The sequence below is a fragment of the Onychostoma macrolepis genome, chromosome 17 (assembly GCF_012432095.1).
Source record: "Onychostoma macrolepis isolate SWU-2019 chromosome 17, ASM1243209v1, whole genome shotgun sequence".
NCBI classification, from domain to species: Eukaryota; Metazoa; Chordata; class Actinopteri; order Cypriniformes; family Cyprinidae; genus Onychostoma; species Onychostoma macrolepis.
Genome location: NC_081171.1, coordinates 540,148 through 563,742, shown reverse-complemented (window position 1 = coordinate 563,742; position 23,595 = coordinate 540,148). Strand labels below are relative to the sequence as shown.

General features: G+C 37.1%; 1 protein-coding gene across 3 annotated transcripts in view; it reads right to left on the bottom strand.

The window, feature by feature from the left end:
- Window positions 1-23,524, bottom strand: part of fsip1 (fibrous sheath interacting protein 1) — a 31,816-nt gene extending 8,292 nt beyond the window's left edge. The window contains exons 1-10 of one of the 3 annotated variants that reach the window (XM_058748427.1): window positions 23,036-23,524; window positions 22,916-22,949; window positions 21,667-21,803; window positions 21,551-21,593; window positions 20,176-20,330; window positions 20,027-20,099; window positions 19,419-19,511; window positions 17,240-17,358; window positions 15,752-15,829; window positions 7,096-7,233 (exon numbers count right to left, since the gene is read on the bottom strand). In XM_058748427.1, the coding sequence (XP_058604410.1) occupies window positions 7,096-7,233; window positions 15,752-15,829; window positions 17,240-17,358; window positions 19,419-19,511; window positions 20,027-20,099; window positions 20,176-20,330; window positions 21,551-21,593; window positions 21,667-21,803; window positions 22,916-22,949; window positions 23,036-23,101 (936 nt within the window). In that variant the 5' untranslated portion in view covers window positions 23,102-23,524. Of the gene's footprint in view, window positions 1-7,095; window positions 7,234-15,751; window positions 15,872-17,239; window positions 17,359-19,418; window positions 19,512-20,026; window positions 20,100-20,175; window positions 20,331-21,550; window positions 21,594-21,666; window positions 21,804-22,915; window positions 22,950-23,035 lie in introns of all 3 variants that reach the window. The other 2 variants (XM_058748426.1, XM_058748425.1) reach the window with 2 other exon arrangements.
- Between the last annotated feature and the right edge of the window lie 71 nt (window positions 23,525-23,595).

Genomic DNA, 23,595 nt, shown 5'->3' with positions numbered 1-23,595 from the left:
GTGACGTTTGACCACTGTCCATCATAAAGCACAGATTCACAGCGCTTTGTTTCTTCATTGTTATGAACTCGAGTCAGATTCAAAACATGCAGCATTTTAGGTTTGACAAACTGAACTGAACCTTTTATAACTAGCTGTGTTGTTTGACCACAATTTATACACTTATATTACTATATATTACTACGGTGAGAAGTAGGACATCCAACTCTAGAACCGACACACTTCATGAGAACGTCTTCTGGATTCATCAGACACAATCATTCACAGCAGATGAGATGATTCACATCTTAAACAAACAAACCATAAATCAGCAGCACTTTCACACAAATGACTTAAAATAAGTACTATAATAGTATATAAATACTAGTAAAGCAGCACTGCTATGTAAATGTTCGTTTTCAGAAGTCTTCCTGAAGGCTGTGTAACGCTCATGTCTGGAAACTGGCGTCTCTTATAAAAACAGAGACTGAATGAGTCACAGAGTCAGAAGAGCTCTGGACGTTCGGTCAGTGCCACGTGGAAGCAGGAACAGAGCCAGACTTTCCCTGAGCAGCTCCTTCACGAGAACCACTGCAGAACACACACACACCACACCAGACCAGACCAGACCAGAACACACGCAGACCAGACCACACCAGACCAGAACACACCAGATCAGACCAGACCAGACCACACCAGGCCAGACCAGGACTAATACACCAGATCAGATCAGACTACACCACACCACACCAGGCCAGACCAGACCAGAACACACACACACACACACCAGACCACACCACACCACACCACACCAGGCCAGACCAGACCAGAACACACGCAGACCAGACCACACCAGACCAGAACACACCAGATCAGACCAGACCAGACCACACCAGGCCAGACCAGGACTAATACACCAGATCAGATCAGACTACACCACACCAGGCCAGGCCAGACCAGACCAGAACACACACACACACACAGACCACACCACACCACACCACACCAGGCCAGACCAGACCAGAACACACGCAGACCAGACCAGACCACACCAGACCAGACCAGGACTAATACACCAGATCAGACCAGACCTGAACACACACACACCACACCAGACCAGACCAGACCAGAACACACGCAGACCAGACCACACCAGACCAGAACACACCAGATCAGACCAGACCAGACCACACCAGGCCAGACCAGGACTAATACACCAGATCAGATCAGACTACACCACACCACACCAGGCCAGACCAGACCAGAACACACACACACACACACCAGACCACACCACACCACACCACACCAGGCCAGACCAGACCAGAACACACGCAGACCAGACCACACCAGACCAGAACACACCAGATCAGACCAGACCAGACCACACCAGGCCAGACCAGGACTAATACACCAGATCAGATCAGACTACACCACACCAGGCCAGGCCAGACCAGACCAGAACACACACACACACACACACCAGACCACACCACACCACACCACACCAGGCCAGACCAGACCAGAACACACGCAGACCAGACCAGACCACACCAGACCAGACCAGGACTAATACACCAGATCAGACCAGAACACACACACAGACCAGACCACACCAGAACACACCAGACCAGGACTAATACACCAGATCAGACCAGACCAGAACATACACACAGAGCAGACCACACCACATCAGACCAGACTAGAGCACACCAGACCAGGACTAATACACCAGATCAGACCAGACCTGAACACACACACACCAGACCAGAACACACACACAGACCAGACCACAGCAGACCAGGACTAATACACCAGACCAGGCCAGACTGGACCAGAACACACACATCCACCAGACCAGACCAGACCACACCACAGCAGACCAGACCAGAACACACACACACACACACACACACACACACACACACACACACACATATACACACACACACACACACACACACACACCAGACCAGAACACACACACACACACACACACACCAGACCACACCACACACACACCAGACCACACCACACCACACCACACCAGACCAGAACACACGCAGACCAGACCAGACCACACCAGACCAGACCAGACCACACCAGACCAGACCAGAACACACACACAGGCCAGACCACACCAGAACACACCAGACCAGGACTAATACACCAGATCAGACCAGACCTGAACACACACACACACACACACACACCAGACCAGAACACACACACAGACCGGACCACAGCAGACCAGGACTAATACACCAGACCAGGCCAGACTGGACCAGAACACACACATCCACCAGACCAGACCAGACCACAGCAGACCAGGCCAGACCAGAACACACACACACACACACACACACACACACACATATATATATATATACACACACACACACACCAGAGCAGACCAGGCCAGACCAGAACACACACACACACACACACACATATACACACACACATATATATACACACAGACACACACACCAGACCAGAACACACATGCAGACCAGACCACACCAGACCATGACTAATACACCAGATCAGACAAGACCAGAACACACACACACACACCAGACCAGAACGCACACGCAGACCAGACCTAATACACCAGACCGAACCAGAACACACACACCCACCAGACTAGACCACACCAGACCAGACAAACCAGACCAGGACTAATACACCAGACCAGGCCAGATCAGACTAGAACACACACATCTACCAGACCAGACAAACCAGTCCAGACCACACCAGGACTAACACACATGCAATCACTGATGAGAGATAAGCTACAGGAACATCCTTCATCATAGGGCTGTCAAAAAAATTTAATTTCGAATATTCGTCGAATTTAAAATAAAAATCCACATTTGAATGCAAAAACGTTGCATTTGAATGTTAGGAGTGCGTCAGGCAGCTTTATCAGTGGTGCACGATGTGATAACGATGTTGCATTTTAATGTTTTTTTTTTAGCCTATCCAGCTGAAGCCACTGGATGCAGCACTGCTGTGTTGTTCATTCAAAATATTGCAGAAAAAGAGAACATCAATGCGGAGATGATGTTGTTTACGTCAAAACTGAAACCAAGCCGTTCACACAGAACACATATTTATCACATTTTCTATAGAAACATCTATCAGCGCTGCACTCGTGTCTCACACAAGAGATCCGCACGTTTAGAAAGCATGTAAAATTAATGCAAGTTTAACTTTTAAAGAACATGTCTCGAGACTTTATGGTAGTTTTTCCCATCCCACTGCATCTCATGCTTTTAAATTAAAAAAGTGCTCTTTGTGATTGGTTTTCAGTCCTTTGTATTAAACTATACATACATACATGATGATGTCTTATTTCTAATTGTTTAAGTAAATTAATTAACTATATATGGTTTATAAACATTAATTTAAACATTTTTCAAAGATAGTCGTGTTATTTTATTGCTTTAATAAATGTGCATTAGTAATATTTTGCTCGATGCGGCCTCTTTTTGGCCAAAAGCTTTTTTTGTTTACCCCTAATTGAAATTTTGCCGTTTAAATTCGAATATTGATAATATTTAAGTACAAAATTCGAATTTAGTTTTTCAGCCATTTTGACAGCCCTAGTTCATCATAGAGACACACACTAATGTTCAGCGATGTTTAGGTTTGACCGCAGCGTAACACACACACACACACACACACACACACACACACATTCCTGCAGCATTAGAGAAGCAAGCAGCAGATCAGAAGCACATGAATCAATGTTACACCTTCACTCGAAGAGAGCGAGAAACGCAGCTTCAGCGTACGATCCGCTCTTCAGCTTGTGAGCAGATTTTGTTGGGACTCGGTCCAATCGCTGAACACATGACAACAGAACACAACAACAACGGCAGAACAAAACACGACTGTCAGCTCCGATCGCGGGCTGAATGTCACGAGCAGAGCCAAATGTGACTCAGAAAGAACTCTGATAGCGGCTCTACTGAACGCTCCAGCATCTCTGACCGACATTTCCCAGCTGGACTCAGTCTCTGTTGTTTTCATTGATTAGACACAGTCTGCTGAGAGTCAGCGCTGCGTCCATCAGAACACACTGAAACACGTCCAGATCTCTGACAGCAGCTTATGAGGAACGACCCTCTCACAACATCACGCCATTTCACCAGAAAAACTCCTTGACTTCACACACTTAAGATCATGTTATTCTACCCAAAGGTTTCTCAACACCATTTTGGGTTTTTAGACATGATGGTGCTAAATAAACACAAACAAACCGATCTGAGTACTGAAACTGGGATCTGAGTGGAGCAAACCTTGCAACACACTCCTTTAAGAATCATTATACATTAAACATTATAAAGGCATTCACGATGTACACTGTAATGCATTATACCTTTTCATAAATAACTGTAAATGCATTGTAATATGTGAAGGTTTGTTTGTGTTTTTATGCATTCTGAAGGTGTAACATTGAATAGATTCGTATTAAAAACGTATTATAACTGTGGTTACAATTATTCATGAGATCATACAATGCGTTACAAGGCATAATTAATGCATTAAAACTACTTTTATAATGCATTATATATAAAAGCTTTAAGTAAAGTGTTACTGAATGTACATCTCAAATAACAATAATGTTAATACAGTTTATTAAGACATTATTTTTTACGGAGTATCATAACGTATCACAATTATTTTGTCCATGTTTTAATTTAAACAATACACCTCTGCTGTTTGGCAAAAAATGAAAGAATTTGAATTATTCAAATCTTTAAAAGTTAGGATGCGTTTGATTGCCACGGTCTTTGATAATAAATTTGCATTAAATCATAAAACACAGATTAATTAAAGAATTCCTGAAAAAACTTTTAAATTTAATTTAGGGCATTATTTTAGTTAGAATCTGAATAAATTATTAAATTGTTAATGTTTTATCATTCTAATTGATTTTTTTTTTTTTAAAGATTTTATTTAAAATAATAATTTTAATTATTAAACTATAAAAACAGAATCTACTCAATTAAAATGGAAAATACAGAATTTGGGGAAAAAAACAAAAAAATAAAGACTGTCGGATCTGGGATTCAGAGCGAGTGATGAGAGAGTTCACAAACGAGCGGCTTTAATCGTTACAAACACAAGCTCCTTCAGAAAGTGTTTTCATTCTGTTTATTCAGCAAAAGTGTTCATTATGAAGCAGAACAGAAAAACACTGCATGATTCTGATTCTGAGACTCTCTTCTTAAACCTCACATTCACCTATAAATATTCCTGTAATGACTGAGCGCTGGAGTCGCACCGGAGCCGCTCACGCTGAACCCGATCCAGGAGCGGCGTCAATGGGAAAGAGTTTCAAACTGCTCCCAGACGAGAAATAAACCTCAATATTTCATTATTTATGACACTTCTCCAGCCTCGGTGAAGTCTCTTGGCCTGATGAAGACGTGAGCTTCTGTTAGAGACGCTCATAACGAGCTCATTCAAACCATACGGCTGTGATTCATCGATTCACCGAGAGAAACAGCTGCTCGATTGTCAAAGAACATCAGGATTCAGATCAAACTGCTCTTTGTTTGTGCAAAACTGATCCACAAACAACTTAAGTGATCCACAAAACCATTCTGGATAGAAACCAGGGGCCGGATTCACAAAACATCTTAAGGCTAAAAGTAACTCATAACTCACTGATTTAGGAGAAAATCGTAAAAATAATGGACGTGTCAGTCCTAAAGGTAGGACTGCTAAATTTTTGCGCTAAGAGTATTTCATAAAATGTTTTAGTGCTAAAACTAGCTCCTAAATCTGTGAAAGGTGGAGTCCTACGTCTCTGAATCCAAGCCACAAACTCCTAAAACAGCTGTTGCTGGCAATCTGCCTCGGAACATAAACATTTTAGAAACATTTGACGATAATGAGCTTTTATAAAGGTATCGCCTTTGGTTTTGGAGGTTATCCCAACTCTAAATTCTCCTTTGATTATATCCTCGTTTTCATTAACCAGCTGAGCAAGAAGTAACATGTTCTTGTGTCCAGTTTGGTTTTCTTTAACATTTGCACGTCTTACTATCAGCCGTGATGATTCCACTCTGTTAATTAAGACTATGTATATGCATATTCACTAATTATGAGAAGTACACATGTAAGAGGCTGACACATATAACGACACCTTAGCAACCACCCAGAGTACCCTAGAAACTGCATAGAAACACCCTAGCAACCCCCAAGGGTACCATAGCAACCACATAGCATCCCCTTAGCAACCACCCCGGGGTACCCTAGCAACCACATAGCAACACCCTAGCAACCACCCCGGGTACCCTAGCAACCACATAGCAACACCCTAGCAACCACCCCAAGTACCCTAGCAACCGCAGAGCAACACCTTAGCAACCGCTAAGCAACACCCTAGCAACTACCCCAGGTAGCCTAGCAACCGCCTAGCAACACCTTAGCAACCACATAGCAACACCCTAGCAACCACTCAGAGTACCTTAGCAACCACATAGCAACACCTTAGCAACCACCTAGAATACCCTAGCAACCACTCTGAGGTCCGTAGCATCTATCTATCTATAATCTGACTCTATCTATCTATCTCTGACAGACTGTATTGCCTTAAGCTTGTAAAACTACTTTAAACTTTAAACTATTTCAGACTGAAAACCATCAAACTTAAATTTTTTTTAAACGTCTTAAACTTTTTTAACTTTTCAAACTTTCTGGTCCGGCTTTCTCAAGCCAACTTAAAGTTTGTCTTGACTAACTTTTTTATCTAGTTTAATTAGTGACACTTAGCCTGCATTTAAAAATCTTTATTTGAATGGCAATTAACATTTTTATTTTTAAAGCTTTATTTGAATATGGCAACATTCAATATTCCTATGAATATCACTGCTTATGAGCATGCTGACATCATCCATAGCAACGAGGTCAGCCCCGCCCCCTTACTCTGAGCTTAACACTTCTCTCTGTTCCTCGGCACAAGTTTGTCTCAGCAGCTTTCTGAAGAGGTTTTAAGAGAAAACTCTTTTACTGCTATTTAGGAGAACTCTTAGTGGTGAGATGATCTGTTTTGTCAATACGGGCCCAGGCCTGCTAAAGATTAGGAGAGATCAGTACCTGCGACGGGCTCCGCACAGACAGGAAGTCCTCCACAGGAAGTAGCAGCTGCAGTCTGGAGTCAATATGATGGAGACTGTGGAGTTCAGAAGGTTCAGGACTGAAGCCTTCACTGACTGATCGAGATGACGAGACCACCTGGAAACCAGAGGAGAAATAACTCACCCGACAACAAACACAAGCTTTTATTTACACCCAGCCTTCAGTGCATTTAACCCAAAAACAACCATTCTGTCATCATTTATTCACCCTCGTGTCGTTCATGTAGGAGTTTCTTTCTTCAGTGGAACATAAAAGAACGTTGGAAACCAAACAATATTGGACCCCATTGACTTTGGTTATATGCTTGCTCAAAAATACATAATATAGACATACACTGCAAAAACTGATTTTCTTCCTTAGTATTTTTGTCTTGTTTTCTAGTATAAATATCTGCAAATTCTGGAATTAAGATGCGTTTACTTGACAAATAAAATGACTGAAGATATTATGCTTGTATTTTTGCTTGTACGCTTGTACAATTACACTAAAAGACTTTTACTGGATAAAACACTCTATCAGACGACAGAAGACATGCAGATTGAGTGTGAAACAGGTTTAACAGCAAAGTAGGATCATTTAGAGACTTTAGAAATTCATAATACAGTAGCTTCAAAAGGCTAAACAAAGTTCAATGTGATTGAAAGTATCAATATGAAGCTAAACAGCATTTCTCAGTAATATTTATTATCCGAGGGTAAAAACACCAGCAGGCCTCCATCACAGATTTCATGCTGTTTTGCAGAAGCGCTCACAGGAAAATAAAGCCCAGCGGTTTTCCTGCACCTGGTATTTGCTCTTGGACGACACACAATATTCTGATTGCTGCTCTCGGATGCTCGGCCAAAGAGCCCTTTAAAGCCAAATATCTAAGTCTTGACTAATATCCTTCTGTTTCCCTATGAGCGAATCTCCCATCAGGCCGAGCGGCGAGCGCTGAGGTCAGAGGTAGGCGAGGGTGAGGTAAACGTTGACATGCTGCCCGCGTGATTAAAAGCCTCAATATAATGACTGTGAGCTCATAGAGCCGCTGTACTGAACGTATAGCTTCAGATAATAATAATAATAGACATTACTGCACAATATACGGAGGCTATAATAGTGTTTTTTAGTATGCATCATTGAGATTTTTTGTTAATATTTAGAATTTTTATATTTTCTGCTTTCGTGTAAATTTTAGTAGGTTTGTTGTGTGTTTTTGTCATTTTATTTTTATTTTTTGGTAACACTTTACAATAAGGTGTCATTTGTTAACATTAGTTAATGTATTAACTAACATGAACGAACAATGAACAATGCATTTAAGCTTTGTTAATGTAAGTTAATAAAAATACAGTTGTTCACTGTTTGTTCATAGTGCATTACTAATACTAATGTTAACAAACACAACTTGTGATTTTAATAATGCATTAGTAAATGCTGAAACTATGATACATAAATGCTGTAGAAGTATTGTTCATTCTTAGTTCATGTTAGCTAATGTAGTTAATTAATGAACCTTATTGTAAAGTGTGACCTATTTTTTTGAAATATGTCTATACAGTTTTTATTTTTTATTTCAGTTTTAGAAATCTGAACTTAAGAGAAAATACAAAACATAAGAAAACCTACATTAAAATGCACACTGGCAGCCAAAAGTCTGGAATAATTTTCAATGTTTCTGTAAGAAGTCACCAAGGGTGCATTTATTTGATCAAAAATACAGTAAAAACAGTTAAATATTATTACACTTTAAAATAGCTGTTTCTATGTGATTATGTGTTAAACTGTAATTTATTTATGCAATCAAAGCTGTATTTTCAGCATCATTACTCCAGTCCTCAGTGTCTCATGAAACTCATGTGACTGAAGCAGATGAACAAGCGGTTAAATATATGCAAAGAAAAGACGAGACCAATCACAATTCACCATGCAAATGCATAATGATGTTTTGATTGGCAAACATTCAGTGGAAGGTTTTCTTGAAACTCTAAGCAGCACGTTTGAGGGATATCAGCGCAAACACTAATAACGCGATCCTCTGGCGCTCGCATTAGCAGCATCTACTTATTTCCATCCAGTCGTTCCAGAAGTGCATGTGTGAGAATACAGCAAGATCAAACCCAAGGTAACGGCTGACAGAAGCCCCGAGCCGACACAGAGCGCTCTTTGTTCTGCCATCAGAATCAATTTCTCCAGCTCTGCCTCCTCTGGCACGGAGGACGCTTTCAGGGCAGGAGCAGATCAGCGCCAGAAGCACCTTCAACTACACATTTTGTGGGCTAAACGTGCACATTATGTGAGCGTGAGTCTCTCTTAAAGAGGAATGAGAACAGCAGCGGTCAGCGGTTCACTGCTGCATATGGAACAAAGATAGAAACAATGAATTTCTAGTTTCTGTGCAGTTCATTTACAGTTTATTTAGCTTCGCTTGTGCTCACAAAGCTGCATTATATAAGATGCATGGTGGATATTGTGTGCATTGTAACATAAATGGTTTATATTGTGTAAACTGGGTTGATAATTTCCAGAACAAAAGTTTGGAATAAATAAGCTTTTTGTTAACATTTCACCATTAGTTAACATGAACTAAAAATGAAAAATCTTTCTAAAGCATTTATTAATCTTGGTTAATGTTAATTTCAACATTTACTAATACATTGTTAATTAATATGGTTAATTAAATGGACCTCAATGACCATGAATTAACAACGAACAGTTGCATTTTTATTAACATTAACAAAAATTAATATACACTCTACAAGTGTTTTACTCAATACTAGTTAGTACAATGTTTACTAATAGGACCTTATTGTAAAGTGTTACCAGATTTTATTTTATTTTTTTATGTTTTTCACCAAAAAACACAGTAAAATCAGTAATATTGTGAAATATTTTTACAATTCAATATGTCTGTTTTCTATGTGAATATGTGTTAAACTGTAATTTATTTCTGTGATGCGCAGCTGTATTTTCAGCATCATTAGTCTTCAGTGTCACATGTTTTTCTTCAGAAATCATTCTAATATCAAAGCTGCATTATATAAGATGCGTGCAACGATGCACAGATATTCTTCTAATGAAGTGTATTTGTTGTAACATAAATGGTTTATTTTGTGTAAACGGTGTTGATCATTTCCAGTAATGGTTGTATACGGTCTCGTGTCGGGCTGTTGATACACACCAATTAGTGTTTCACTAGAAAAACAATCATCTAGCTCTGAACAAATAAGACAAAGTAAGCAGTTTACACACCGCTGGACTGAACGCAGAAGAAGTGAACGACAGTGATTAATAATGAGGTGATGTAGAGAGAGACTCCTGCAGAAGGAGATTCTGCAGTGATCTATCACACTTTAATGTGCTTTGGCCTTCAGTGCTGCATGCTGACTCTTAAAACACAGCCGTATGATGGAAATAAGCCCAACAACACCTTCCGCAACATCTCTCTGCATTTATAAACCTACTAAAGTCAGGCAGAGCAACACTGACCCAAACGATTCACTAAAAAGCAGATAAAACACCAGCGAACAGCCCTACATTATCACAGAGAAGCTAGTTATGGAGGATCTGAGAGTTTTAATCTAAAATACTTGTTTCGGCACAGAATAAAAAATCAAAATCTAATTGCAAGTTATCTCATAATTCAGATTTTTTTTGCCCTCAGAATTGCAAGTTTACATAACACAGTTCTGAAGTTTATATCACTTTCTGACTTCATATTCATCTTAAAAAAAAAAAAAAAATTTTTATCTTTTCTTTAATCTTTCCCTGTCTAGATTGTACTTATTTAAACAATGCCTGAAACTATGTTATTACGAACACTTCCTGTGTCTATTTGCCTCTTTAAGATGAATAGCTTGATGTATTCCTCATTTGTAAGTCGTTTTGGATAAATGCAAATGTAATTTTTCCCCTCTCCCCCAGAATTTCAAATTTATCTCCCAATTTTTCCCCCTCAGAATAATTCCAAGTTTATATCTCACAATTTTTTACTTTTTTCTCAGAATTCTGAATCTTTTTTTAGTATTCTAAGTTTATCTCACAATTTTTACTTTTTTCCTCAGAATTTCAAGTTTATCTCACAATTGTTTTACTTTTTTCTCATAATCCTGAGTTTACATCTCAGTTTTTAATTATTTTCCGCAGAACTGCAAGTTTACATAAAGTCCCGACTTTTTTTTCTCCGAATTCTGAAACTTCTCTCACAATATTTACTTTTTTTTTCTCAGAATTTCAAGTTTATCTCACAATTTTTACTTTTTTCTCTGAATTTAAAGTTTATCTTTTTTTCCCCCGGAATTCCAAGTTTACATTTAAAAATTTCTTAAATTACTCAAAACTCACAATATCACAAGATAACCTCTCACAATTCTGACTTTGCAAGTAAACATTGCAAAAAAATAAAGTCTTAAATTGTGAGAAATAAACTCAATTGAGAAAAAAAAAAAAAAGAGTCAAAATTGTAAGATTAAAAAGTCACAAGCTTCCACAGGAACATCTGTACACCCGCTTCAACATCCATTTTAAAAATAAATAAATAACTAAACATCAATAATAACTAAAAGTTACTAAACATTATTCCATTTATGCAAGAATAATATCCATTCAGCTGGAACAATCATGCTGATCAGCTTTTAACACACTCAATATTCACTAATATTATTGATTTGACAGCACTGACACTATCAAATGAGAACAAAACTCAAATCGAATTGATCTGAATAATGACTCTATTGTTTGTTGTAGAGCTGCTTTACAGCTAAAACTGAATTTTTGAAAACAATCAGCTGCTTTTGAAACAATCTGTATTGTATAAGCGCTATAGAATCTACCGTGACTCGATCTGTGGGATGATTAACTATCAGACTGATCCCACTGTGAGTCAAAGAGTCAAACACACGCAGAGAGACTTTAATTATGCCAGAGGCGGCCAAATCCAGAAGATATCAAACATCTCCTGCCCATCGACAATCTCCTGCAATAACAGGAAGTTACTCGGATCTGTGAGGAGGATCCAAACATCTGCGGTCCTGTTGGGCTTCTACACATAATTACAAAAATCACTTTGCTAAGGAAAGAAGGACTCTATAAAAGTAGAGGCCAATTCCTGTGGTGGTGAGATGAGAATCAGATGAAAAGAGCTGGTAAACACCAACTGAGGATGATTCGCTTTCTTTCACTGACTAATCACGAGTTCATGACACTTTTGTCTTTAAACGACCACAAATTGTCAGTCACAACATCTGAATCTCACAGTAAGAAAATGAAGCATTAAATGAAGTGTAATATTGAGTCTTAGAGGATTGATCACTAGTACTAGTGATGACTGACTCAGATAAACACCACTGATATGTGGACTCGGGATGGGCGATATCTTACCGTTTGCGATATATATGTTCGATCGTGCGGAGCGACATCTTGGAAGGCGGATGTGAAAGTGAGGTTTGGTTTGATATTACAGAACGATAGTATTATATACAGCAGTGGTTCTCAAACGGGTGCGTGAACAAAATGCTGAGTATTGGCATTCATTTCATTCTACCCCATCTTAAAGTAACATTAAAACGGAGCATGTATCGCTGACAAGCAAAATGCCGCTTCTAATGTAAAAACAGGATTATGGGAGTGCCGTAAACTGTCAAATACATGATATCCAATGAAATTACCTCATCTTTTGCGGTCAAAACTGACTGCATGAATAAGCTGCTTTAGCAAATCACGCTGCTGTTCAGTGTATCTTTATTTAGCACTTAATAGCATGAAGAGCAAATATTGACACGGACTTTGAGATCGATTTAAGAAACTCTCTTACGTAGCCTACCCTGTGCGAGGTATTGTTTTTCATGTTTAAAATACGAGCAAGAATGCAATTTTCCCTGAATATCCAAATGATTGCAAATGTGACATTGACTTTATACAACAAAAAAGGAGATATTAAGTGAACATTTTACATTTTAAGTGTAGCCTACATTTTAAACACAATATTGTTTGTTCTATATTGCAACGAAATAATAATAGTTCCAACGAAGTCCGTATCATCTAGTGTGCGTCTCCAAGCAACATACAGCAGTGTTTCGTTAGTGAACGAATCTGCGGCTTTGAACGATTCAGAGAGTCAGTGATTAATAACCCATTCATAACTACAGCATTTTGCTTCGTTACTGAATGAGTGAATGAATGACGCGACGCCTCGCTCATTAAGACAGTGATTTGCCGCCACCTACTGGTGGTTTTAGTTTTAAGTATCACTTCGTTTTGCTGTCATTTATTGCTTTATTTATTATATTAATAATACACTTAATGGAATGTTAAGAATATGACATAAAACATGACACAATTAATAAGGATAGAAAACCTTTGCTTCTATAAAGGTAAAAAAAAATGCACCTGTAAATCAATTTCAGGGGGCAAATATTGTCCTTTAATAGAAAAGGTGCGACTGTGGACTAAGAGAGGAGGTCCGCTGCTGTAAAACGTTTGAGAACCACTGATATACAGTCGATTAGCATTGCATTATAAATATACTTTATCCTTATAAAATTACCCAAGATTGCTTGAAGAACACAGATAAACCATAAATTGATTTTCATATCGTATGTTTATCGTCTTCTAGTTTCCTCAGTTAAAATTTCTCTTTTATTCAGCTACAGCGATAACTGCATACCTTTTTTTAAATCATTTTATTATTTGTTTTCTTTCATGATTCATTTAAATCCTTTTATATGTAAAGCACTTTGTAATTACCATTGTGTGTGAAATGTGCTATATAAATAAACTTTGCCTTGCTTTGCTTTGTCCATATTATGGATTTCATGGAGCGTCATCAGAGCTGTTACTTCTGCGATGCATGTGGAGTTCCTGCGCAAGAGCGCCCTCTGGCTTCCAGTATGAATTAAACAGTCAATACGTTACGTGTGTAATCACTAATGCTCACAACACCAGGGTAAAAATAGGAAAGATAATACTTTTCTCTAAAGAAACAGGATTTTTTAGTCTCTTAGATTCCCTGAAATATCGCCATTGATATTGTTATCGCAATAAATACCAGAAATTACCGATATACAGGTGCTGGTCATATAATTAGAATATCATCAAAAAGTTGATTTATTTCACTAATTCCATTCAAAAAGTGAAACTTGTATATTATATTCATTCATTACACACAGACTGATAAATTTCAAATGTTTATTTATTTTAATTTTGATGATTAGCGCTTACAGCTCATGAAAGTCAAAAATCAGTATCTCAAAATATTAGAATATTACTTAAGACCGATACAAAGAAAGGATTTTTAGAAATCTTGGCCAACTGAAAAGTATGAAAATGAAAAGTATGAGCATGTACAGCACTCAATACTTAGTTGGGGCTCCTTTTGCCTGAATTACTGCAGCAATGCGGCGTGGCATGGAGTCGATCAGTCTGTGGCACTGCTCAGGTGTTATGAGAGCCCAGGTTGCTCTGATAGTGGCCTTCAGCTCTTCTGCATTGTTGGGTCTGGTGTCTCTCATCTTCCTCTGGAGATTCTCTATGGGGTTCAGGTCAGGCGAGTTTGCTGGCCAATCAAGCACAGTAACACTATGGTCATTGAACCAGCTTTTGGTACCTTTGGCAGTGTGGGCAGGTGCCAAGTCCTGCTGGAAAATGAAATCAGCATCTCCATAAAGCTTGTCAACAGAAGGAAGCATGAAGTGCTCTAAAATTTCCTGGTAGATGGCTGCGTTGACTGTGGACTTCAGAAAACACAGTGGACCAACACCAGCAGATGACATGGCAGCCCAAATCATAACTGACTGTGGAAACTTCACACTGGACTTCAAGCAGCTTGGATTCTGTGCCTCTCCACTCTTCCTTCAGACTCTGGGACCTTGATTTCCAAATTAAATGTAAAATTTACTTTCATCTGAAAAGAGGACTTTGGACCACTGAGCAACAGTCCAGTTCTTTTCTCCACAGCCCAGTTAAGATGCTTCTGACGTTGTCTCTGGTTCAGAAGTGGCTTGGTAGCCCTTTTCCTGAAGGCGTCTGAGCGTGGTGACTCTTGATGCACTGACTCCAGCTTCAGTTCTCTCCTTGTGAAGCTCTCACAAGTGTTTGAATCGGCTTTGCTTGACTGTATTCTCAAGCTTGCGGTCATCCCTGTTGCTTGTGCACCTTTTCCTACCCAAATTCTTCCTTCCAGTCAACTTTGCATTTAATATGCTTTGATACAGCACTCTGTAAACAGCCACACCTTTCAGTAACGACCTTCTGTGACTTACCCTCTTTGTGGAGGGTGTCAATGTTCGTCTTCTGGATCATTGCCAAGTCAGCAGTCTTCCCCATTATTGTGGTTTCAAAGAACAAGAGATACCCAGAATTTATACTGTAGGGATGGTCATTTATTCAAACTCAAATGTAAATATTCTAATATTTTGAGATACTGATTTTTGACTTTCATGAGCTGTATCATCAAAATTAAAAGAAATAAACATTTGAAATATATCAGTCTGTGTGTAATGAATGAATATAATATACAAGTTTCACTTTTTGAATGGAATTAGTGAAATAAATCAACTTTTTGATGATATTCTAATTATATGACCAGCACCTGTATATATTTTTAAGCCCATATCGCCCATCCCTAATGTGGACGTACCTGCGGTTCAGTCAGCTGCTCGCTGTCGCTCTGTTCCTCTTCTAGATCCTTTAGCAGTTCCTCTATTCTCTCTTTCTCCTGTTGTGTGAGCAGAAACGAGTTTCCTGACACTCCTGCGAGCTGAACAATCACAAACACCTTCAGTCAAATAATCAAACCTTTGATTTATGATCCAGTCACTGTTAAAACTCAGTATTTCTGTCTTGTTTTCAAGTGCAAAAATTATGATTACTTATGATTAAAACAAGAACAAATATCTGCCAATGGGCTCAGAAAAGGGAAAATAAGTTTTCATTCCTCATTGACTGATATTTGTTCTTAGAGTGTTTTAAGCATAAACTCGCTCCATTTTATTACAGTTTTTAAAACTTAATTTCTTCATTTTGCATCTCACGTATATGATTTAAGAATGTTTAGATATTTGCACTGGAAAACAAGGCAAAAATACAGATGAAGATATTCATTTTTTGCAGTGCATGCAACAGTTAATGCCATGAATTTACGAATTTAAGACTTTCTTTTCTAATTTAAGACCTTTTAACTTGGGGAAGGGTGAATAAAGACTTTTTAAAATCCACAGAAACCCTGAAGACACATTTGCTGGAGATGCAAAATGACATAATCCGCCGGTTTCACAGACAAGGCTTAAGCCTAGTCCCAGACTAAAGAGTAAATCTGAGCTGTTTCAACTGAAAGAAACTTTATCAGTGCCTTTGTTTAGTTCCAAGATGCACACCAGTGCTGTTTGTGCTAAGGCACATTTATAAAAATTACTTAAATGTCCTAGTTGAACTATGGCCTAATCCTGATTTACAGTAGTTTAAGCCCTGTCTGTGAAAACCGGGCCAAAAAGTAATACGTTTTGTTTCCTCAGAAATTGAACAAAATGAAGTGAGTTTTGAATTTAGTTTATTTTTCGGAGCTCACTGGCAGATATTTGTTCTTGTTTTAATCACAAACTCATTTTTTAAACTCATAAAAGACCACTTTCTTTTATCATCTGATGTTCTCGTGCATCTCCAGTAAATTTAAGAAATGTTCAAATATTTGAACTGGAAAACAAGACATAAATACCGAGGAAGAACATCAGTTTCTGCGGTGGAGCTGGAATCAATTTTGTAGAAAAACAGCAATTTTTTAATTCCACATTACACCATTCTTCCATTCTGCCCTCATATGAATGGACATCGTTCCATGTTTAAAGACCCCATGAAATACAAAAGTGAGTTCTCTCATAGGAAAACGGACCAAATCTCTCAATGACATCATATTACACTCATTTCTATCCAATCAGATGCTCTGTAGAATGAGCAAGCCCCTCCCCTGAGACCACCTGACTCTGAGCATCAATATTATTTAAAAACAAACAAGACGAGTCCTTAATAAACCGCACACCAGCAGGGGCGAGAAAATGAGGCTCTTTCCAGCATTCTTCACCCACATGTTCAGTCATATGGCTCTAATCGGCCTGAAGTGACCTCGACATACCTCAATATTCCTCCTGACAAAGTCTTGTCTGCGCTTGCTGCGAGCAGCTCCTCTCTGTCTGCCGTCTGACGGCTGATCCTCCGTCACCTGCTGACCCGCTTCAGTGTGACCCACGTCTACTGCTCACACACACACACACACACACACACACACACACACACACAGTAGAGCGATGGAGTGGATGCTGAAGATGTAAGTGACTGACAGACAGTGTTGTGAAGGTTACTTTGCAAATGTAATAGGTTACAGACTACAAGTTACCCTATTTAAAATGTAATAAGTAGTGGAACTATTTCAATTACTTTAATAAAGTAATGCAATGTAATGATTACTTTTTAAAATTTCTAACAAATGTTTGCAACTGTTAATCTTTTGAAATGTGTAAACCAGGCAGGGTTAACCTTACAGCAGTACACTGGCATCTAAAGATGCTTTGGGGAAAAAAAACAGTTAATCTTAAAAAACAAAGCATATATATAAAACCAAATAGTAAATAAAACCGTTATTGACCAAGGACCACAAAACCAGTCATAAGGGTCAATGTTTTAAATTGAGATTTGTACATCATCTGAAAGTAGATGTATGGTTTGTTGGACAATATTTAGCTGAGATACAACTATTTGAAAATAGGTGCAAAAAAATCTAAATATTGAGAAAATCACCTTTAAAGTTGTTCAAATGAAGTTCTTAGCAATGCATAAGTTAAATTATGCAAAAATGAAGTTTTGATATATTTACGGTAGGAAATTTACAAAATATCTTCATGGAACATGATCTTAATATCCTAATGATTTTTGTCATAAAAGAAAAATGGATCATTTTGACCCATACAATGTATTGTTGGCTATTGCTACAAATATACCTGTGCTGCTTATGACTGCTTCTGTGCTCCAGGATCACAAAGAAGCATGTATTAATATAAGCATACTATTCAGTGCTCTAAACTCCTGAAACACTGGTCAATGCAATCTGGGAAAGAAATCAATCAAATCTGTATGTGTGTGAAAATATTCAGATGCAACCCCTGTGTAATTGCTAACATTTTCATAAGTAACTGTAATGTAATTACACATTTTTTCTCAGTAACTGTAACTGATTACATTTACATTTATTTTGTAATTAAATTACGTAATTCCGTTACATGTAACTAGTTTCTCCCCAACACTGCAGACAGATGTGTTTTAAGTCACTGAACACTTTTTAAGTGTAAGTCTGAAACACAGACAGTAAAACATGGTTTCTGACATCAGGACGCCCTCTAGTGTGACTCTACAGATAAAACAACATCAGCAATAATAAAAAAACACAAGGGAAAGAGATACATAACACATATTTCAGCATAAAATCAAAATCACATACACAAACAAACACTATCATGACATATACTTACAATCATACTTTATAAAAGTACTTTAACACAACACAATTTAAATAATGCTAGATTGTTTTCAGTAATTTGGGGAAAAATCTACTTGATTGTCATGAAATTCAGTTAAAGTCACAAATCACCATTGAACTGATTTGATCTGAATAATGACTCTATTGTCTTCTACAGAGCCGCTTTACAGCTGAAACTGAATTTGTTTCATAATTAATCAATTTTACAACATTAACACTGTTAGTGTTTGTTTCTGTGAAGCTTTGCTGTATAAAGCATTATAGAAATAAATATGACTTTACTGAATTTTAATGTCACGATAATGCAAAGAACAGGTGTCATATTGTTTATGAAAAATATAGTTTCTTACTTTGTATTCCTTTTGAAGTTATAACTACTGATTTTTAATGCAGCAATTAGTAAAGTACTATATAAATAAAAGAGATTTAATAGTGAAATATGAGCTGTGAATGTCTTTACTGGTTTGTGTGAAATTCACTCAGATTCATTTTCAAATAATTAACTTTTTTTTTTTTTAAGCTAAAGTCAATTTTAACTCTACAATCTTTCTAAAAAAACTCTAAAGAAAGATTACCGGAATATGTTGTACAAGAAAATAGTATTTCAGTCTTTCAACTTCAAAAAAACATGTTTAATTCAACATTTCTTTGTAAATATTTGTAAAATTTATGAGTGAAAATTGTTTCTACACCAGTTTTTTTCACATTCTTTAAGAACTGAAACAGTGACAGCGTTTCAGAAATGATTGCACAGGTTTAGAATGATGTTTCAGTGCTTTACCTTCCGTCTCGTGTCTCGTGATCATGTCTCTCATCAGATCGAGAACTTCAGTCTCAAACACAGGGACGAAATCCACTTCATCACAGTCCTGATCTGAGGTGCATTAAGACTGAATCATTTAACTTCACAAATAACACACATTTGATCATGCATCTAAATCATGCCGTGTAAATCTTATTTTTATCTTTTATATATATATATATATATATATATATATATATATATATATATATATATATACAGTGCGTGCCCATGAGAAGGACGCAATACTAGAATTTGCAAAGTTAAGGCATGACCTTTGGACAGCGAAATGCTCAATGGGTCAGCACGGTCAGAAAAAACAGTCGGAGCAGAAAAGACACATGTTAAAGAAAACCTGCCTAATAATTATGCACAGCTGAATATAAGTGAGTTTTTCACTTCCAGCCATCATGGACAATTATATATCAATTATAAATTATTAAATACAAAATTAATAGTAGTTATTGGTTTGGAATTGGTAAAATATGCTTGAAAAAAAAAATATGATCAGAATATCAATGTGCCTAATAATTATGCACGCACTGTATATGTACATAATGAACATTATTTAGGTTTAATCTGCTCACAGTTGTTGGGAGTTAGTGCCAGAAAGCGTCTGGTGTTCTCCGTCTCGTTGCTGCTCATCCTGAGACTCGCGGTCTGTAACGTGTGTCAGTGTGAGTACAGCACGCAGACGTCTGAATGAAGCGCTGATGTGTTTGATCTACAGACGCACCTGAAGCTCCTGCCAGAGTCTCTGGTGCTGCTCCTTTCCTCTCTGCTTCACCTCTCTCTCCGCTGACGCCTTCAGAGCCAGAATCCGGTCCAAGCTCTTCATTTTCTTTATGGATTTTCTCAACGTCGGAGCTTCATTTTCTTCATCGGACTCTTCTGTGAAATAATCAGTAGAATGCCTGAATAATAGAAATATAAAATGTCCTGCACTCAAGACATGAGACTTAAGCCGCTGGTCTAAGCTGGTTTATGCAGGTTTAGTGCTGGTCTAACTGCTGCACCAGCATAGCCACCATGTTCTCCGCAGCAAAAGATGCCCAGGGTTATGTTTAATTTATCCATAAAGAGTTCTCAACACAAAAAAAATGGTGTGGAAACAATTTTCACTCTGAAATTGCTAGTAAATTTCAAAAACAGTTACAAAGAAATGGCAAGAAACACTGAACTAAACCTGAACTTTTCAAGTAGAAAAAAATTAAATTGCATTTTCTAATAAAACATCCAATAATATTTGTTTTATTTACAACTTAATTTATTTTTTACAGTGTACTCTTTATTTTATTTATTTATTAATATTTTATTTCCAGGATTTATTGTAAATTTCATGAGTAGCAGATGTTGACAGGTTTGTTATTGTTAACTAAAACTACAATTAAAACTAAAATCATTTTTAATGAAAGTCATTTAAAAAGTCATTACTTGAAATAAAAAATATGTTAATTAAAAATTTGTAAAAATAAATAAAAAAAAAGAATATATATATATATATATTATTTCTTACAACATTTCTAATTTCCTTTAATTTAATTTGATGCAGGGTTATATTGGTTAACTAAAACAAACAAAAAAATCATTACTTGAAAAAATAAATGTTAAATGAAATTAAATAAAATATTAAATTTCAACTAGTTGATAAGGCAGCATTTCTAATTGTTATTTAGTTTAACTTGATGTAGTAAAATAACTGAAACTAAAACTAAAATAATAATTAAGAAAAACTATATAGACAAACACATTCAAACAACAAAAACTAATAAAAATTACTAAAACATTCACTAAAATTAAATATGATTTTATTTAATTAAATTACTTATATATTTTATAAAAATAAAATCTAATGCTATAATAGTATCTTGACTTGAGGTACTAAAATAACTGCAACTAAAATAAAAAATATAATAACTACTGTAGGTAGGCATATTTAAAAAACTAATATAAACGATAAAAAAAACACACTACAACGTTTCTAAAACTTTAAGATTAAAACAAAAAGATCATATACTTTAATCTTGAGATTGAGCAGCTGTCCTCTATGGAGCTTTTCAGAGGAGAAGCCATAAATGCGATGCTTTCTTTGTTGAATTGCTGATGCTTACCTTGATCAGAGCTGTTTTCTGCTGTAAGATCAGTCTGAACCTGCTTTAGGAGACAGACAGCGTTAGTTCTCTCCGTCTCCAGACGCTCAGAAGACGTGATGAAGGAGTTTCTCTACCTCTGCGTGTGTGACGTCAGGACTGAGCACCTCCAGAGATCTGGGACGATCTCGACTCAGTCTTCTGATCTCACCGGAGGCCGGGCGAGAAATATCATCCAGACAGCCCTTGGTGATGTCCATACGATCCACGGACACTGGAACACCATCATCACACAGCAGACGATGACCCTCACAGACACAAACCTCACAAACACCCTCCGGCCTGTTCAGTGCTTTCTAGTCACGTTTATTTATATAAGCTTTTCATACACTCTTAAAAATAAAGGTGCTTAAAAGGTTCTTCACAGCGATGCGATGCCATAAAAGAACCATTTTTGGTTCCACAAAGAACTATTCGGTCAAAGGTTCTTTAAAGAAGCATCTCTTTCTTACATTTTTATAATCGGAATATATTAGTGCTGTCAAACAATTAATCACATCCAAAATAAAGGTTTTTGTTTATACATAATATATGTGTGTGTATGCTGTGTATATTTATTATGTATATATATATATATATATAAATACACACACATGCATGTATATATTTAAGAAAAATATGTTATGTTTATATATTAAATATATTTATATATAATATAAATTATATAAATATAGACATGTAAAAACATGTAAATATTTTCAAAATATATACTGTATGTGTGTGTATATATATATATATATACACATAATAAATAAATGTTCACCTTATCAGCAAAACTGCATAAATTTAATTTGATTTGAATTGTTTAAAACAGTTTAAATTCTATTTGGCCGGTGTTAAACAATGAGATCAACCTGATTCTAAAATATTCATCTGATAACTATTTTAAACAGTTTTGTTTTTATGGATATTTTGATATATTTATTCTAAAACATAACAAGGATATTAAATTAAATCTGAAAACTTTTATGCGCACGCACAATCTGTCTTTTGTGCGTACGTACACTTTTAGGATGAAATCTATGGAGAGTTTTATTTTAAAGAATCCATTGTTTTTTCCTATTCATGTCTTTTTATTTATTTATTTAATTGAGTCCTGGAGTCCTCTACAGAGGACATAGCATACCATATGAATAAAATATCATTTTCAAAATTATTATTTTTCCTTTTGCTTTTTTTTTCTTCTTCTTATGCTCTAAACAACGTAAAAAAAAATACTAAATTCACAAAACAGTTTTTTTTACACCTATATGTTTCACACTTTTAATTAGTCATGTGATTGATAATTAACACTTGATGATAGCTGATGTGATGATGATGACAGACCTTGATCTGCTGGACAGTTCTTCTCATGAGGATCCTGAACAGATGGAGGACAGCATGCTGACTGAAGGCTTTCTGAGGGATGTGTACGAGTATGTTTGAGTATGTTTGAGTATTACTGACCGGATCCAGGGTCCGCGGACTCTCAGAGGCTCCAGAACGAAAGACATCCCCCGCAGAAACCTCCATATCACCTGCAACAGCACATCTACAGCGTACTATCTCAAATAAATCACGTGTGGATATATATTACAGTAAATCAGTCTCTCACACGGCGAACTTCTCCGGTTTGTTTACACCGAGCTCGCTGTATCCAGGGACGCCAGAGTCCCGGATGTACCGAATTCCCTCAGGAAACTTTACTGAGGCGATGATAAAGACGTTCATTCAGAAAAACGGCGAAGTGAAGGCGGAATCCTGCGAGTAAAACTCTGAAACCGAAGCGAGACGACAAAAGCGAATTTCTTCGAGTCTAAAAAGTTTTTGGAGCGATTTTTTCTGATCACCGTGACAGACTTCCGCCACAAGAGCGCGCCAAACTACCGCGCGTGCTAATAAAGTGATTTATTTAAAAAATATATCATTTTTAATTTGAAATATTTTCGCATGCATACATAATTTATGTCTTTTGTCATTACATATTTTTGTAAAAAAAAAAAAAAAAAAAAAAAAACCCGACTCCG